General features: G+C 50.6%; 2 protein-coding genes across 3 annotated transcripts; one reads left to right on the top strand and one right to left on the bottom strand.

The window, feature by feature from the left end:
• Window positions 1-202: 202 nt before the first annotated feature.
• On the top strand, window positions 203-6168 carry TOR1B (torsin family 1 member B). 2 transcript variants are annotated; one of them, XM_026009225.2, is made up of 5 exons: window positions 203-457; window positions 1060-1325; window positions 2992-3167; window positions 3801-3928; window positions 4263-6168. In XM_026009225.2, the coding sequence occupies exons 1-5, from the start codon at window positions 259-261 to the stop codon at window positions 4502-4504; spliced, it is 1011 nt and encodes a 336-aa protein (XP_025865010.2). In that variant the 5' UTR covers window positions 203-258; the 3' UTR covers window positions 4505-6168. The 2 variants fall into 2 exon arrangements, with proteins under 2 accessions (XP_025865010.2, XP_072604520.1); XM_072748419.1 differs by lacking the exon at window positions 3801-3928.
• A 2611-nt stretch (window positions 6169-8779) lies between these two features.
• On the bottom strand, window positions 8780-16136 carry TOR1A (torsin family 1 member A). The gene is made up of 5 exons (XM_026009499.2): window positions 15800-16136; window positions 15081-15346; window positions 13802-13977; window positions 13577-13704; window positions 8780-9400 (listed from the first exon to the last, which is right to left on the bottom strand). Exons 1-5 carry the CDS (start codon window positions 15975-15977, stop codon window positions 9150-9152), a joined length of 999 nt encoding a protein of 332 aa, XP_025865284.1. The 5' UTR covers window positions 15978-16136; the 3' UTR covers window positions 8780-9149.
• Window positions 16137-16372: the final 236 nt, after the last annotated feature.

Genomic DNA, 16372 nt, shown 5'->3' with positions numbered 1-16372 from the left:
CCGGGGGCGGGGCCGGGGGCGGGGCCGGGGCCGGCCGGGCTCACGACAGCTGAGGCCCTGGACGGCTCTCGCGCCACGCACAAAGATGGCGGCGCGGAGCCCCGCCCCCGCTCCCCCCCACGGCCGCGGCCGCGCCGAGGGGTGGGTGGGCCTGCGGGGCGGAAGTGCCGCAGCCGGAAGTGCCGCAGCCGGAAGTCCGGCCCGCGCCTCGGTGAGTGGGCAGCGCGGCGCTGAGGCTGGCGGGCTGTGAGCGGGGCGATGCGGCGGGCGGCGCGGCCCGGACGTGCGGCGGCGGCGGGGCTGCTGCTGGCGGCCCGCGCGGTGGCGGGGCTGGAGCCCATCAGCGTGGGCATCGCCATCGCGGCCGCGTCGGCGCTCACCGGCTACCTGTCCTACACGGACCTGTTCTGCCGCTTCGCCGAGTGCTGCCTCGAGGAGCAGCGGCTCAACGCGTCGGGTAGGGCGGGTCGGCCCGCGAGGGGCGCGGCGCTCCCCCTGAGCTCGGGCGGGCGGGAGGACGGACGGGGCCTCGGTCCGGACTCCAGCCCTGGAAGCCGTGCCCTCTGAGATCCATGCTCCCGGTCGTGGGGCTCCGCCCAGCCTCCTTCCTCCATGCCTCGGATTCCCTGCGAGTACAGTGAGAAGAAGCAGAGAGCAGCGTGCCCAGCTCTCTGCACCCTGGCAGTCCTATTAAGTAGTTTTCAGACGTGCAGCGGCTGCCCAGAAAGCCCACAGGTGGCCCTTGGTTTTCTTACAAGCCAGCAGGGGTGTCTGGGGGAATAGCATGCAGGTCACTCAAGAGAGGGCTCATCCCTGGATGAATGAACACGTTTAGCTTCCTTACCAGACACTGGAGTATTAAGGAGGACATCGTGGAAGTGGCATCGTGTGACTGCGACCCGAGGTTGTGCCTCCGGGCCAGCCCTGGGGTTTGGCAGGCACCCTGCTGAACTGCTTACTAATATGTGCCTTTCGCTTTGGCCAGCTGGGGAAAGTGCTGCTTCTCTGGTGCCTGTTTAATGTGTGTTTTTCTCTCTGTTCTCCGGCTGGCTCCTGCAGCCCTCAAGCTGGAATTAGAGGAGAAGCTCTTTGGGCAGCATCTGGCCACAGAGGTGATTCTCAAGGCGCTGACTGGCTTCAAGAACAACAAAAATCCCAAGAAACCGCTGACTCTTTCCTTACATGGCTGGGCTGGCACGGGCAAGAATTTTGTCAGCCAAATTGTGGCTGAAAATCTTCACTCAAAAGGCCTGAAGAGTAACTTTGTCCACTTGTTTGTCTCGACTCTGCACTTCCCTCACGAGCAACAGATAAAACTGTACCAGGCAAGAGAATCGTGTTATCCTATCCACAGGCCACTTGGACTGGTCTGGGCCACCTGCTCACTAACTCTGGCCTCTGCTGCTTCTTTTTGCACTGCAATAGTTCCAGGCCCCATTGAGTTAAGGCACACTTGCCCTCAGTAACCTTTTGCTATTTGCAGAGCTCTCCCACGACTTTTTCTTTTTTCCATTTGATCACAAAATAATACAGTGGGACGGGTGAATTTATTTCCATTAAAAGATTGAGCCAAGAGAGGCGAGGGCACTTGCTCCTTACAATCTCTCTGGCCTTGTGGGAAATCAGAAACTTGGGCCCAGATCACCAACTCTGGGTTTGCAGAGTAACCACGTTCTACAATGAATGAGCGTGTTCAGATTTCTTGTCCCAGCCCTTGATGAAGGGGAGCAGTCTTTTTTTTTTTTTTTTTTTTAAGATTTTATTTATTCATGAGAGACACAGATTGAGGCAGAGACATAGGCAGAGGGAGAAGCAGGCTCCCTGTGGGGAACCTGATGTGAGACTCAATCCCAGGACTCTGGGATCACAACCTGAGCCAACGGGAGACGCTCAACCACTGAGCCACCCAGGTGCCCCTGACATGGAGCAGTCTTAAATGATTTGTTCTGACATGGCTTCATGAAAGCCTCCCACCTATGATGCAGTGTCTGTAGTTAACACTCTGCATTTAGCACCGTAGACTAGAGGATTTTTTTTTCCCCTCAGTAGCTGTTATTTCCTTTGTTCTTCCCATCCAAATCCTTGATGTTGCTTTCTTTCTTTCTTTCTTTTTTTTTTTTTTTTGCTTTCTTTTGTCAAATGAAAGCCTCGCAGAATTGACCCTTTATGATCATTCTTCCTTTTGAGATATTATTTCTACATTTAATTTCTATTAAGTTGTCTAGTAGGGTTCTTGTTTCAGTGGCCTTTGTTCTTATAAAGGTTAATAGCCCCAGTGTTAGGTGGGGACCTAAATAAGAAACAAACTGAACTGAACGAGGAAATGACAGTGCTATTTGCCACACAAACTGAGCTGGGAAATTGCTGAAAAGAAATAATTTTGGTTTCCTGAATTCTTTCATGAATCTCTAGGAAAACAGTAAATAGATGAGGGTGCCTCTGGAGCCTTTCATGTGTTGGGGTGTAGGGCTTGTTGCTTGGATATCTTTGTCTCGGGAAAGCATAGGAATAAATGCTTTCCATGGAATGCCAGCTCAGTTTGTTCCCTGCATCAGTATAGGCACAGCTTGGGGGCACTGCAAGCCTGAGTCCAGCTTCTTATTCCTCAGTCTGTCTGCTAAAATGAACTTGAGATTTCAGGCCACAGTGAGCTAAAATTATGGGCTGGGTAACAGTGAACTGATGAATATCCATGCATCTTGCTCTTACACCTTTAAAAAGTAACATTTAGCAAACCATTTGAGTTAGGGTGGGGGAAAAAAAACAACTTTGCATTTTAGCACCTATCTGCCAGTTTCCACTTTTTATAGATAAAGTTCCGGAAAAACTGTTACCCAGTGAATGGAAGTTAGGAGGCATTTTCCAAGCTCTTACTGAAATCCCAGAGAGCTCGAATTTGTCATCTCGCAGAGCATGAGGAACCGTGCTGTGCTTCTCCCCTAGCCACAGCCTTTGAGCCTCTGCATCCTCTTTCTTTTATGGTTGGTCTAGGACCAGTTACAAGGATGGATTCGGGGTAACGTGAGCGCATGTGCGAGCTCCGTGTTCATATTTGATGAGATGGACAAACTGCACCCTGGAATCATCGATGCAATCAAGCCATTTCTAGACTACTACGAGCAGGTTGATGGCGTGTCTTTCCGGAAGGCCATCTTCATCTTTCTCAGGTCAGCAGGATGTGGCTTCTCAGGGGCACAGAAGCCATTCATTCTCCCGGTGCTAGAAGGAGGTCCTGGCATTCTGTTGCCCAGGGACAAAGGTAGCTGGCAAAAGTGAATTGCTGACTTTTACTTTGGGGTTGCTATTATTGGCATGGCATGGAGTGTGGGCAGGAGAAAATGCATTAGATACTGTTGGTAACAGGTGATTTTGTTACCTGCACATGCCACTGAGGGTTATCAAAAGACAGCATTATGCGGCAAGTTCTGGAAAAGCAGATTTCTTTTTCTAAAAATATTTATTTATTTGAAAGGGAGAGGGTGCACAAGCAGGGTGAGCAGCAGGCAGAGGGAGAGGGAGAAGCTGGCTCCCAAATGAGCAGGGAGCCTGATGTGGGGTTCCATCTCAGGACCCCATGATTATGACCTGAGTTGAAGGTAGACACTTAACTGACTGAGCCACCCAGGTGCTCCTGGAAAAGCAGATTTCAAGCTCCGTAAGGGCAGATGCTTACTTTGCCCTTTTCCAGGAACACTTAGTACATATTCCTCAGTTAAGAATAAACCCAAGAGCAGGTATGATTCTTGATCAGACACAGAATCTTACTATGTAATCTTACTCTGCTACTTTGGCAAATTCAGCAATGCAGGTGGGGACCTCATAACTAAGATTGCCCTTGACTTTTGGCGGGCGGGAAGAAAAAGGGAAGACATTCAGCTGAAGGACCTGGAACCCGTGCTGTCTGTCGGCGTCTTCAACAATAAACACAGTGAGTCTCCCAGGCTGAGGAGCCCCCTAGCCCTCCCTGCAGAGTCACCTCTTTCTTTAAACCTTCCACAAAGCCACCGAATCCATGTGTCTCTGTCTTCACTGAAGTAGGGACTTATTCTTCCAGCATTCTATAATAGAAGCCAGTTAGCAGGGGGTAACTTGACAGTCCTTTTACCAGGCTTGTTGCACACTTGAGAAAAAGAGAATCTGGAGGGGTATAGGCATGAAGAATGCACTGTGGATCAGGATCAGACTGGGCCCTGTGAGAGCAGTGAGCTTGGCTGGGTGACAGCGACAATAATGGGAAGACCCAGGTGTGTCTTGCTTTGCAGGTGGCCTGTGGCACAGCGGACTGATAGATAGGAACCTCATCGATTACTTTATCCCCTTCCTTCCCCTGGAGTACAGACATGTGAAGATGTGTGTACGGGCAGAGATGAGGGCCCGTGGTTCTGCCATAGATGAGGATGTTGTCACCAGAGTGGCAGAGGAAATGACATTTTTCCCCAAAAGCGAGAAAATCTACTCAGACAAGGGCTGCAAGACTGTGCAGTCACGGTTGGATTTTCACTGACCTCATTCAAGTGGAGTAAGAGGCCGCTGGGAGCTGAGCGAGAGTCTTGCCTTATGGAAGCACTTTGGAGCCCTCTTTGGGGTTTGCACATTTGCACCTGTGGACTTTCGGGATGTAGAAGTTTCTAAGAGTTGAATTTTGAAAAGACACTAATCAATTGAGTGTTTTGGAGCTGTCAGCAATCCGTCTGTTAACTGCGGTGGAAGATGAACTTTTAAAAACACATCCTCCCCCCCCACACACACACTTCCTTGTGACCTTGACGGAAGTGCCTTGCAAACAAGCTGTGTGAGACCTAGAGCTGGTTCTGACCCCACAGTACCCACACCTCAGAAGCTGCTGCTCTAACTCAGGGAGTCAAGGGCCCTGCCGCAATCCGTGGAGCAGTTTGCATCTACTGAAAACCTTCTCTGTTTCTTTGCACAGAGAGTGTTCACTGGCTTGATGTATCTCAGTTGAAATCGGTGGCACCTTCAGGTGGACAGTGTCCAGTGGGGATGTGGGCTGCACACAGAGCATTCTCGACCAGGTGACCTGTCTGCCTGTGCTGTGGGGTCTCCATCCGAGGCCTCTGCAGCAGGCCTCTCTGTTCTTTGCTCTGGCTGGTCCTGGAATTCCTTTGCCGACTCTCCCTTGGTTTTGATCTCAGCCTTCCTTGTACCACTTCTCCTGAACTTCAGTCACTTCGAGATTTGCCCCCAACCACTTGTCATCATTAGAGTCAAATCAGAATGGGACTGTTGGTTTTGAATTTGATCTTGGTTCCCACAATGAATTGTCTGTAATAATTTATGCCTGGGGCAGTCTCTCACTTTAGAGAATCATTTGAAATCCATAGGACACACTCAGTCTCCATGGATGACATGTGCCACTGAGTGGTCAGCTTGCAGATTCTGCATTGCCAAAGAAGTGTAAGTATCGTACACCACAAATGCTGGAATTTTCAAGGATATGTTTTGTTTTTTTATAATGTTTTTACTTGTGAATCTTAGATAATAGAAAAATACAGGACATAGCTTATTTTAAAACATGTGAAGGACATACACAAAAAAGGAATAATTGCCTATTCCTTTATCAGAAACTCTTTAACAGAAACACTATACATTTTTATCGTTAAATGCATGGTAATACCTGGTCACTGTTATAGATCGAACAAGGTCAGTGTGAAGCAGCGGGTCCTGGGGGTCCTCTGCTGAGAACACCCTTTATGGCAGTGGCAGGCTGGACTGCCCTGATCACCAGAAATAAGATGGATTCCAGCCCGTGTGAATTGTTGTGTATGTGTCACAGCTGTGATGTGACCACAGAACGATGTGCAGTGTGTTTATATGTAAGATGTAGAAGTCACATCTTTATGACACAGGAGTGCCTTACAGAGGGTCACATTTAGTCTTTTAAAAATGCCAAGTTCAGGCTTAAAATTTTTAGAACGTGTTCTTACATTGGAGCCGGGTTACTTTCTTTTGTAACCCTGTGAGTATCTGGTCAGGCAAGACCAGGTTTTCCCTGTTCATAGTGACGCAATTCACCACGTGTGGGCCACCTTTGGACTTGTAACCCGAAGAGGCCATGGCTGACAGCCCAGCCTCCCTCACCCCATGTAAGAGGTAGACAAGAACTTGAATTGACCTACTGTAAAATAAAGCCTAAATTTTATCATGTGACACGTTCCTTGCAAACATTTTTTTCCTCTAGTTTATTTGGTAGCTCTGAAAAGTTTGAGCTTGGGATAAAGGCTGTCAGGGTGTGGTGTGAGGCTCGCCACGCCCCGGATATGCTGGCAGGTAGTCTGTATGTCACTATTTACCTTCAAGGCTGATATCGCCAAACAAACACAGTTACATTGGATTAGGTGATGGGTTCACCATATTTCCATGGATGAAAATGCCACGTGGACTTCTTCCTAGTAAGTTTTTTCTCCTAAGATTAACACAGGAAGGAAACTGAGGCAGTGGGAAAACATGACTTCCTGCTGACATTCTGAACCCAAGCAAGGCTGGGCTCAGACCAAAAAATTAGAACTGGTAAAGTGAAGTCCTAGTGAAGCTAACAAGGTATCAGTTTGGTCACACTCCACCTGGCCTCTTACCTGTGAGTGAATCGTTCATACCAACCCTCTTTCCAGGCCTGAGGATGAGCCAGCTACTTTCTAGAAAGTTCAAACCCTCTTCAACATCTCACCTCTTCTGCTCATTTGTCACTTGAAGGTGCTCAAGTCCTGAGACAGAACTTTCCGGGTCTGCTTCCCAGCCTGGTGCAGTTTCTGCTCCACCCTGTACTGCCTCATCTACCAAGACTGAACTTGCTGAATTAAGTCAGGGGACTCCTGTGTTCCCTAACTAGGGGCTCTCAGGTGCTGGGGCTGCCTCTGAGAACAATCAGCCCCATCTGTGACTCCTGGGAACAGGCCAACAGGCCAACTTCTCTGTATAAACCTTCCCACACTTGGGGCACCTGTGTGGCTCAGCTGGTTAAGCCTCTGCCTTCAGTTCGGGTCATGATCCTGGGGTCCTGGGATTGAGCCCCACATGGGGTTCCCTGCTCATCAGGGAGTCTGCTTCTTCCTCTCCATCTGACCCTCCTATCTTATGCCCTCGCCCTCTCAAATGAATAAATAAAAAAATCTTAAAAAAAAAAAAAAAAGACCCAACACTTGCAGCTGTCGTTAGGAGGCCTGGACGCCCTTAAAGATTAAGGAGGCTCTTTGCAGGCCAGGTACCATGAGGCGGAGGGGTCCAGTGGCAGCAGGGTGCCAGCGGGGTGCCAGCTGGTCCTTGGCTTGCAGGCACACGTGGGTTTACATACAGGTATGTGCAGCCTCCTAACAGTGCTCTGTACTCCGCCTGGCATCTCAGCTGGGATTATGTCTCTAGATTTGACTCCACAGCTGGGTGTCAAGAGTGCCATGAATCCCAATGCAGCGGAGCAAAAAGCGAGTAGGGATCCTCAGAGTCCCTGCACTAGACTTCACTCCAGCCTGCACCGCACCGGTTAGGTCTTACTTCATAGCTGAGGCACAGAAGACCTACACTGGAGGGCTTTTTTCTCCTTTAAAGGTGTATTCACAAGTTACAATTTTATTGTAAAATAGTAGCTGTTTGAAGTTGTAAGTAAAAAACACTATTCTTGGCATCCTCGGGGTGGATGGGGGGCAGTTAAGCTTTTCTAAGAGGTTTTGGGGGTTCTCATTAAACAACAAAAATTAATGGGGCACCTGGGTAGCTCAGTTAAGTGTCTGCCTCTGGCTCAGGTCATGATCTCAGGGTCCTGGAATCAAGCCCTGTGTCAGGCTCCCTGCTCAGTGGGCAGTCTGCCTCCCCTTTCCTGCCCCTTGCCCCCCACTTGTATTCTCGATGTCTCTCTCAAATAAATAAAATATTTTTAGAAGGAAAAAGATCTAAAGAAAGAAAGAAAAAAAAAAAAAGATCCTGAGAGACATGATGAGAAGACAGGCAGAGACAGGCAGAGGTAGAAGCAAGCTCCATGCGGGGAGCCCGATGTGGGACTTGATCCCAGGACCCCCGGGATCATGACCTGACCCAAAGGCAGCCACTCAACCACTGAACTACCCAAGTGTCCTAAATAAATAAAATCTTTAAAACAAAATAACAAAGGCTAATAATGAGTGCAGTTTTAAAAAATATGGCAAAACTTGCCAGACAACACATGGCTCATTCAGGAATGGAAAGCAGAGAAGGGTCTTCCTTTGCAAAGCTGAATGACTGGCAAGTGACAAGCTGGAAAGATTTTTCTTTTTTCTTTTTTTTTTAAGATTTTATTTTTATTTATTTATTCATGAGAGACACAGGCGGAGGGAGAAGCAGGCCCCATGCAGGGAGCCTGATGTGGGACTCGATCACGGGTCTCCAGGATCAGGCCCTGGGCTGAAGGTGGTGCTAAACCACTGAGCCACCAGGACTGCCCAGAAAGACTTTTCTTTCAAGGAAACTGTTTCTAACAAATGTTCACAATGTTGCTAAAATCATTCCCATAGTTCACAATGTTACTGAGATTGGAATGTTGGAAAGGGCTTATCTGTGACTTGCCTGAGTGTTCTCTTATACACTTGTCCTTTTATCTAAACACTTCCTTGCCCCTTGCTCACGATGGTCATCCCGTGACAGGTCTGACCACTGCTCCAGCCTTGGTCCCCGGTTATGCCATCTTAGGGACTACATGCCAAGGACCCAGGCTTGTGCTTTTTTGCAGTAAAGACAAAACATTAGATGATATGGTGACAGGAACTTAAAAAAAACACACACAAAGCCAGCAATGTAGAGCCTGAAAAGTTTCTCATAATGTTAAAAACCATTTTAAATAAAGTTACCACATTTTCAATAAAACTTAGACGTCCTTCCTTGAAACAGAAACACTTGAGATTAAAACATGATTTTTAAAAAATCATGAGCCCTGGGCCGAGTGGATTGGGAGCTGCTTCCTCCTCTGAACGCTCTGGGGGCTCTTTCGAAGTCCACGATCTGTAGGGTAGGACACTGGCAAGGCTCTGCTGGATGAACACTGCCTGGGGCAATGCCTGTCCTGTCCCACAGGAAGCATTCACTTTAGTCCTCTTCCAGTGTATGAAGCTGGGGGAGATATAGGAAAAGAGCAGAGTGTTCCAACTTGAAGCAACTCCAGTGCCGTGTCAGTCATCGTAGTAGTAATCTAACTTGGTGAACACGGTTTTGCAGCCTTTGTCAGAGAAAACTCTCTCCTCTTTGGGGAAAAATGTCATCTCGTCGGCCACTTTGGTGACAATGTCCTCATCAATATCAAAGCCTCGGGACTGCATTTCAACTCTGATGCACATTTTTAGGTGTTTATATTCCAGGGGGAGGAAGGGAACAAAATAATCAATGAGATTTCGGTCAATTAGGCTGCTATGCCAGAAGCCACCTGGGAAAAAGAAAAAGGGGCTGTTCATCCATTGTCCACCTACCCACCCATCCATCCCTCACACATCCACTAGGCGCCAGACCCGGAGGTGGGGCCCACGATCCAATGAAACAGAAGTAACCTGGGACCTGTCCATGGGCACAATCAAGCTGTGATGCCTTCAGGAGAGTAAAGCACAGGTGACGTGGCACCTTCCTTATGCCTTGGGCTCAGGGGAGGCTTCTTGGATGGCCCTACAGATCTGAAGCGGGAGAGAGACAAATGAACCCAGGCTGCTGGGAACAAGCAGAGGCGGAGGGCAGTACGGAGGGGACCAGGTCTCCAGGCTGGCAGGGTTTCAGAGAAAGCTCAAGGAGAAGGGAGTCCCCAAGGAGGGACTAGCCACTCCTTTACTTGGGGAACCCAGACTCACTGGACTTTTGGCAGCTGGATCAGCAACAGGGCAGAAACCAGCACCGCTGCCCGCACGTGCAAAACACAGCACATCCAAACCACATGGGGCATTGAGAAACTGAGAACTAGAACCCTCAGCACCATACTGTGTGAACACAGCACTCTGGTGCGGCCACAGGGTACAGACTTTGCTGCGTGTTTTCACCAGGGATGAGTGCTGGCTCTATGTGCACCCACCCACTGACCCAGTCACATTCCCTCCTGGATTCCCGGGGGGACCCAGCACACGCTCCCTCCTGACAATAGCACACCTGCTGCTGGATCACACCCAGCACTTCCACACTTGGAACAGTTTCTGTTCTGCTTTGCTGCTTAACTCTGGTGCCTTAATTCTGGTCTCATTCTGACACCAATTCTGACATGTGGAGGGTTTTTTTTTTTTTTTTCACACCTTCAAGCAATTCTCCAATACCAGCTGGGTGTGCTACAATTCAGTTCAGTAAAAGCCCATCACCCAGATGGAAGGACGGCAGCAAGATGGAAGAGACGCAGAGGGCAGGGAATGCAGAGAGGATGTGAAGCTTCTATGCCCCCTCCCAGGGGACCACTCTCCGCCACCCTCCATGCGTTCAATCTGGAAGCTCTCTGAACCTCCATTCTTTTGGATATTTATGGAAGCTTCGTTACATTGGCATGTCTGATCAAATCACTGATTGCTACTGGTGACTGATTCCACCTCCAGCCCCTGGCCTGTCCCCAGGGGTCATGGGATGGCGCTGAAAGTTCCAACCCTCCAGGTACAATGCTTGGTTCCCCTGGAAACCGGAGCATGCCCCTTAGATGCTTCCCCAAAGTCCTCTTATTTACACAAACTCAGGTTTGGTTAACAAGTTTGTTATAAATATCAAGACATCTTTATGGCTCTTGTTACTTAGGAAATTCTGAGTGTTTTAGGAGAATTGTACCAGAAATGGTGACAAAGAGCTAATACGTATTTCTTCTTATAAATCACAACCAAAACATACTCTCTCCTTTCTTAGCAGTGCTTTGCATGGAACTGGTGCTCAATAAAGATCTCACTGCCTGGATGGGGTGGAGTATGGCCATGGGAAAGAACAAAGCTAGTGGCTCACAAGTGGGACAGCTCATTTCCTGAAGGCCTGCTGTGTCAGGCAAGGCAAGCCCTACACCCTGGGGAGAGAGCACGGAGCCAGGCAGACATGGATGCTGCCCTCAGGGATTCACACCCTGATAAGCCGGTTCACAATTTCAGATAGTGACCGGGGCTGTGAGCACTGAAATGGGGCAAGTGGGCAAGGAGGACAGGCTACTTGGCCAGGGTGGGCAGCCAAGGCCCAGCTGAGAAGGTGACCTCCGCGCAGAGCCCACACGGCCAGAACAGCACCACGGGAAGTGCTCTGGCAGGACAAGGATCTCAGTCTCTTGAGAAATCACCTATGGACGACCGCTCCCCAATCTGTACCCTTAGCTGAGCACCCCTGGGGAACCCCACTGAACAGCCAAACATCTGCCCTGCATCTCTACAGGGGTGCCTCGCTCACCGTCCACAACTGTCTCCATCTCCCATCTGGCCCCACAAACTTGCAATTCCATAGTCTGTCCCCTGAAATGGCAGTGCCACCCTTTCCACTGAGCAAGCCGGATCCCTGATTCGGTGCTCTCTCATTACCACACTGATCCTTCAGGAAATGTGACTGCACCTTCTAAATGTTTCTCCTTTCGAAACGCATCCTCATCACACCATGTCGCCCGATCCCACTGCTGGCACAAGGGGCCAGGCCACCAGCATCTCTCCTCCACACTGTCGGACAGCTCCTGCCTGTGTCCCTGCCTCTGCTGCCTTCAGTCTGTTCACTTAAAACCAAGCCTGGTCATGTCACTGTTTGCTCAAAACACTCTAGGGGCTCCCTCCTCCATTAGGAGTCAAACCCAAAGCCTCTCAATGGCTCTCTGGGCCTTCCATGACCAGTACTGCCAGTGCAAGTCTCACCTCTTATCTGACCCCCTCTTCTCCTTTGTTCCTCCTGGACCCCCACAGGAATCCTGGGCATACCCCCACCTCAGGGCCCTGCATGTGCTGTTCCCTCTGATGGAATGCTGTTCCCTGTGGTATCCACATGGCTCACACCCTCATCCTTGGATCAGGTCAAATGTCACCCTCACAGTGAGCCATTCCTGACCACTCTATTTAAAACTGTAGCCCATCCTCAGTCCAGCACCCTCAAGCCCTCTTTATTGACTTACTTTTTACCTATTGGGGGTGGAGAGGAAAACATATCTCTGTCTCTACATAGATACACATATCTCATCATCTGACCCACTTCCTTCCTTATTTATTACCATTAGGATATAAACTCCTTGAGGATAAGGATTTGCTTTTGTTCACTGTGATGTCCCCAGCTGGACTAGTGCCTGTTACCTAGTAGGGGCTCAATAAACATCTGTGGAATGAATGAATGAATGAATGAATGAGTTCAGCCATCTGCCTGAGGCCACAATCAGAAATGGCCAGGTCCGTCAATTCTGAAGCTTATTCTCTGGAACCCTCTGTAACCTCCCAGCACATGGGTTCTAGGCAACTGGCCTCATCTTGCTGCAGCATTTAGGCTAAGGTTTCTAGTGCATGTGTTCATACTGCTTGCATGCCAGGAAACCATCCAACAGGTTACAAAATATCCTGGCTTTCATAGTAAATACTCCAGCTACACAAACAGATACAAAACACTCCATACTGGGCAGCCTGGGTGGCTCAGCGGTTTAGCGCTGTCTTCGGCCCAGGGCCTGATCCTGGGGACCCGGGATGGAGTCCCACATCGGGCTCCCTGCATGGAGCCTGCCTCTCCCTCTGCCCGTGTCTCTGCCATTCTCTCTCTCTCTCTGTGTCTCTCATGAATAAAACAAAACAAAACAAAACAAACAAACAAAAACCCCATACTGTTCACGTATTTCTGCAATAACATAAATTCCTTATTTCAAAGGAGAATTTTTGTTTTCTAAGCTCATGAAGGAAACTGAACAAAGCAGACTTTAATGGTAACAGCCCACATGGCTCCCAGGTAACCTGGTGAATCATTCTGCATTGTGGGGTCTTCCTCTCTCTAAGGGTTCAAGGTCAAAGGTGTGTGAGTTCACTGGGAAAACCAGGAGTTTGGCAGTAAAGGGCTCAGGCTCTGGGATCAAAGACACCAAACAGGCCGGGCGGCCTAGGGCAAGTGGCTCCCTCTGGGCCTCAGTTTCCTTGGGGACAGTGACAGTTTCTACCCCACAAAGTTATTGTGGAGATCAGAGGATATCTGCAGGTAGAACGTTCTACATGGTGTCCAGTGCAGAACAAGGGCCCATCCACTGCTTGGCTGTTATTCTTGTGCACAGAACCTCAGTTCCTGGGCAACACAGAAAAGAAAGGGACCTGAGAGGTCCTCTCTTTTGGAGGCACAACTACAGCAGCCCTTCTTTGCTCAGCTGCCTGCTTTTCTTCCACAAAGAAATAGGATATAGCTAAAGAAAACAAGGAACTAGTTTTTAAGACCTTGGTAATCAAGAACATCCCTCTTTCTTTAGAACAGCACTTTCTAAACTTTAGGGTATATAAAAGCCACTTGGAGCTTAACACAAATTCTTCCAAGAAATTCTGCCTCAGTACGTCTGAAGAAGGGACTGAGAAGTGGCATTTCTAGCCAGCTCCCGGGCTACGGTGATGCCAATGATCTACAGCTTAGTGACAGTCATGAATGAGAGAGGTTAGTAAAAGCGGGCACTTACTGTTCTTGTTATTAAAGGCCGACACGGACAAGGCCGGCTCCATGTCTTTGAGCCGGATCTCTTCCCTCTGCTTTCCACTCCTCCAGAAATCCAAAGCCACGTCTGTGATCCTTTCTGCTCCAGCATTGCTGCAACAGAATGCCGGTGAGTGAGGACTGGGCTTCGTTCCGAAGCCCACGGACTTGGGCTCAGGGTTCTTCAATCATGTCCCGGCCCGGACCTTACCTGAGAAATATGAAGATGGCTTTCTGGTAGGAAACCCCATCCACATGATCATAATAGTCTAGGAAAGGTTTGATGGCATCTATGAGGCCGGCATGCATCTTGTCCATCTCATCGAATATGAAGATGGATCTGGCACAGGCGCTCACGTTGCTACGTATCCACAATTGTAACTGGTCCTTGAGTGACAAAGGGGAAAAGCCAACACAAAGTTCTCAGCAAGTACAATGGAAACAACTGGCATAAGCGTCAATGCTACAACTGTTTCCACAATGGCCTTGTTTACGGAAGGCTCACTGCATGCTCGGCACTGTACTAAGAACTTTACACACACAAGCTCCTTGGTTCCTCACAACTCCATGCAGCGCATGTTATCATACCCATTTTATTGATAAGGAGACTGAGGTACAGAGCTTCATCATCTTGCCTAAGATTACAAAATTAGTACGTGGTAGAGCTGGGATCCGAACCCTGCCCTGCCTGACTCCAAAGCCCCACGTTGATTATAATTCCTGTGCTGTGTGGATATCATAGTGATGCCGTGTCACTGAATTGCTGGTCCTTCTCATTAAAATGGCGATGTTAATACGTATCCTGTGTGCACACCAGGCTTCTTCAGTCCCAAGATGACAAAGGTGGCAGGTGGGAGAGTTAGGACTCACAACCAGGTGTGTCTGCCGCCAAAGTCCAGGTTATTAATCAGTGAGTTAAGCCGTAAAAGCAGTTTGTAACACTTCAGCTAAACAACCTTAGGCCTTTCTAGAAATGTGTCCTCTTTTACACACTGAGTGAAATGTGATGCTCCTTAGGTTGGACGTAATGACATCCACCTCTAACCCCACTTACTGAACTGAGAATCATACCGGGCCGTTTTCAGCAACCACCGCAGAGCCTGGATGGTATAATCGCCCCATACATGTCAAACCCTCCTAACTTCCACACCTTTCAAAGGGGAACCCACACGTGTAGACGTCTTCAGGGCTCACTCATTCTTTTCTTCTTTTTTTTAAAGATTTATTTATTTATTCAGAGAGAGCGCGAGAGAGGCAGAGACACAGGCAGAGGGAGAAGCAGGCTCCATGCAGGGAGCCCAAAACGTGGGACTCGATCCCGGGTCTCCAGGACCACACCCCGGGCTGCAGGCAGGCGGCGCTAAACCACTGTGCCACCGGGGCTGCCCAGGGCTCACTCATTCTAACTCGCAATCCCCAAATCCTACCCCACAACAAAGAAACCCCCAACCCTGCATCATCCAGGAAGGATTCCAACATTCTGCTCTTGCCTTATACAGGGTGATGTTGGAGGCATGTGGAAAGTGCAGCGTGGCCACAAACAGGTGGACATAGTCACTGTTCAGACCTCCCTCGTAAATATTCTCCGCGATGATCTTGCTGACAAAATTTTTGCCCGTGCCCGTCCACCCGTGCAGAGAAAGGGTGAGAGGTTTCTTCGGCTTCGGGTTGCTTATGAAGCCAGACACAGCATTTAAGATGACTTTCTTTGCGAGATGCTGTCCAAAGAGCTTGCTGTCCAGATCCTTCTGCAGCGCTGGGAAAAACAAAGCTAGTCAGCGAGGGGGTGTCTGTGTGTCTGGCGCGAGCTAGCCGAGGAGCGTACAGGCGCGTGGGGCGGCCGGCAAGGCCGGCGAAGCTGCTGGAGCACCCGGCGAGCCGCGGGGGGCGGGGGGCGGGGGGCTGGAGGCCGCGCCCCGCCCCTCCCCGCCCCTCCCCTCCCCTCCCCGCCCCGCCCCGCCCCGCCCCGCAGGAGAGGGCCGGCTGCTGCCGCCGCCCGCGCCGCCGGGACACTTCCCACCACCCCTCCCGCCCCAGCTGGGAAGAAGCGAAACTCTCGGCGGAGGAGGCGGCCTGGCCCGGCCCGCAGCCCGCCGGCTCGGGTCTCCGACCAACGCTGGCCCGTCCCCAGTCGTGGCCGGGAGCCGCTCCGGCTGCGGCCCCCGCCCCCCCGGCCCGGCCCCGCCGGCCGCCCGCCCGCCCGTCCTACCCTCCCGGCTGAGGCTCCGCTTCTGGCCGCAGCACTCCGTGAAGAGGCAGTAGAGGCGCGGGTAGATGTAGCCGGTGAGGACGCCGGCCAGGGCCAGTCCCAGGCTGATGGGCTCCACCGCCCGCACCGCCAACGGCGCCAGCAGCAGCAGGCCCAGCACGGCCCGGCCCAGCTTCATGCCCGGACCCGCGCCGCCCCGCGCGTTCTGGCGCTGCCGCGGACCGGCGCTACCGCCAGACCGCGCTTCCGGTTCCTCCCCGACGCGGCCGCCATCTTTGTGCGGGGCGGGCCTCCTCGCGTCGCCATCTTTGTGCGGGGTGGGGCGGAGCCCTCCGCCGCTTCCGGGAGGCGAGCACCTGGGCGCCGGAGGCCGCGGGGGTGGGGGCGGCAGTATTTTAAAAGTAAGCCTATTTTCTGCGAACAATTTTAGATATATGGAAAAGTTGAGAAGACAGTACAGCGAGGTATGCCCTCCCACGTAATTTCTCTTATTAACATACTAGTATGTTATATTCATTTAAAATAATGAACCTGGGATCCCTGGGTGGCGCAGCGGTTTGGCGCCTTCCGTTG

The sequence above is a fragment of the Vulpes vulpes genome, chromosome 2, assembly GCF_048418805.1.
Source record: "Vulpes vulpes isolate BD-2025 chromosome 2, VulVul3, whole genome shotgun sequence".
Classification (NCBI taxonomy): domain Eukaryota; kingdom Metazoa; phylum Chordata; class Mammalia; order Carnivora; family Canidae; genus Vulpes; species Vulpes vulpes.
This window is presented reverse-complemented; position numbering and strand designations above follow the sequence as displayed.

Bases quoted from the DNA above. Each gene is read 5' to 3' on its own strand.
- TOR1A (XM_026009499.2), bottom strand. From the start codon at position 15,977: ATGAAGCTGGGCCGGGCCGTGCTGGGCCTGCTGCTGCTGGCGCCGTTG. The intron at 13,705-13,801 runs GTAAGGTCCGGG...ATTCTGTTGCAG, and splicing joins GCCATCTTCATATTTCTCAG to CAATGCTGGAGCAGAAAGGA. The intron at 9,401-13,576 runs GTAAGTGCCCGC...TCTTTTTCCCAG, and splicing joins GGCCTTTAATAACAAGAACA to GTGGCTTCTGGCATAGCAGC.
- TOR1B (XM_026009225.2), top strand. From the start codon at position 259: ATGCGGCGGGCGGCGCGGCCCGGACGTGCGGCGGCGGCGGGGCTGCTG. The intron at 458-1,059 runs GTAGGGCGGGTC...TGGCTCCTGCAG, and splicing joins GCAGCGGCTCAACGCGTCGG to CCCTCAAGCTGGAATTAGAG. The intron at 3,168-3,800 runs GTCAGCAGGATG...TGGCAAATTCAG, and splicing joins GCCATCTTCATCTTTCTCAG to CAATGCAGGTGGGGACCTCA.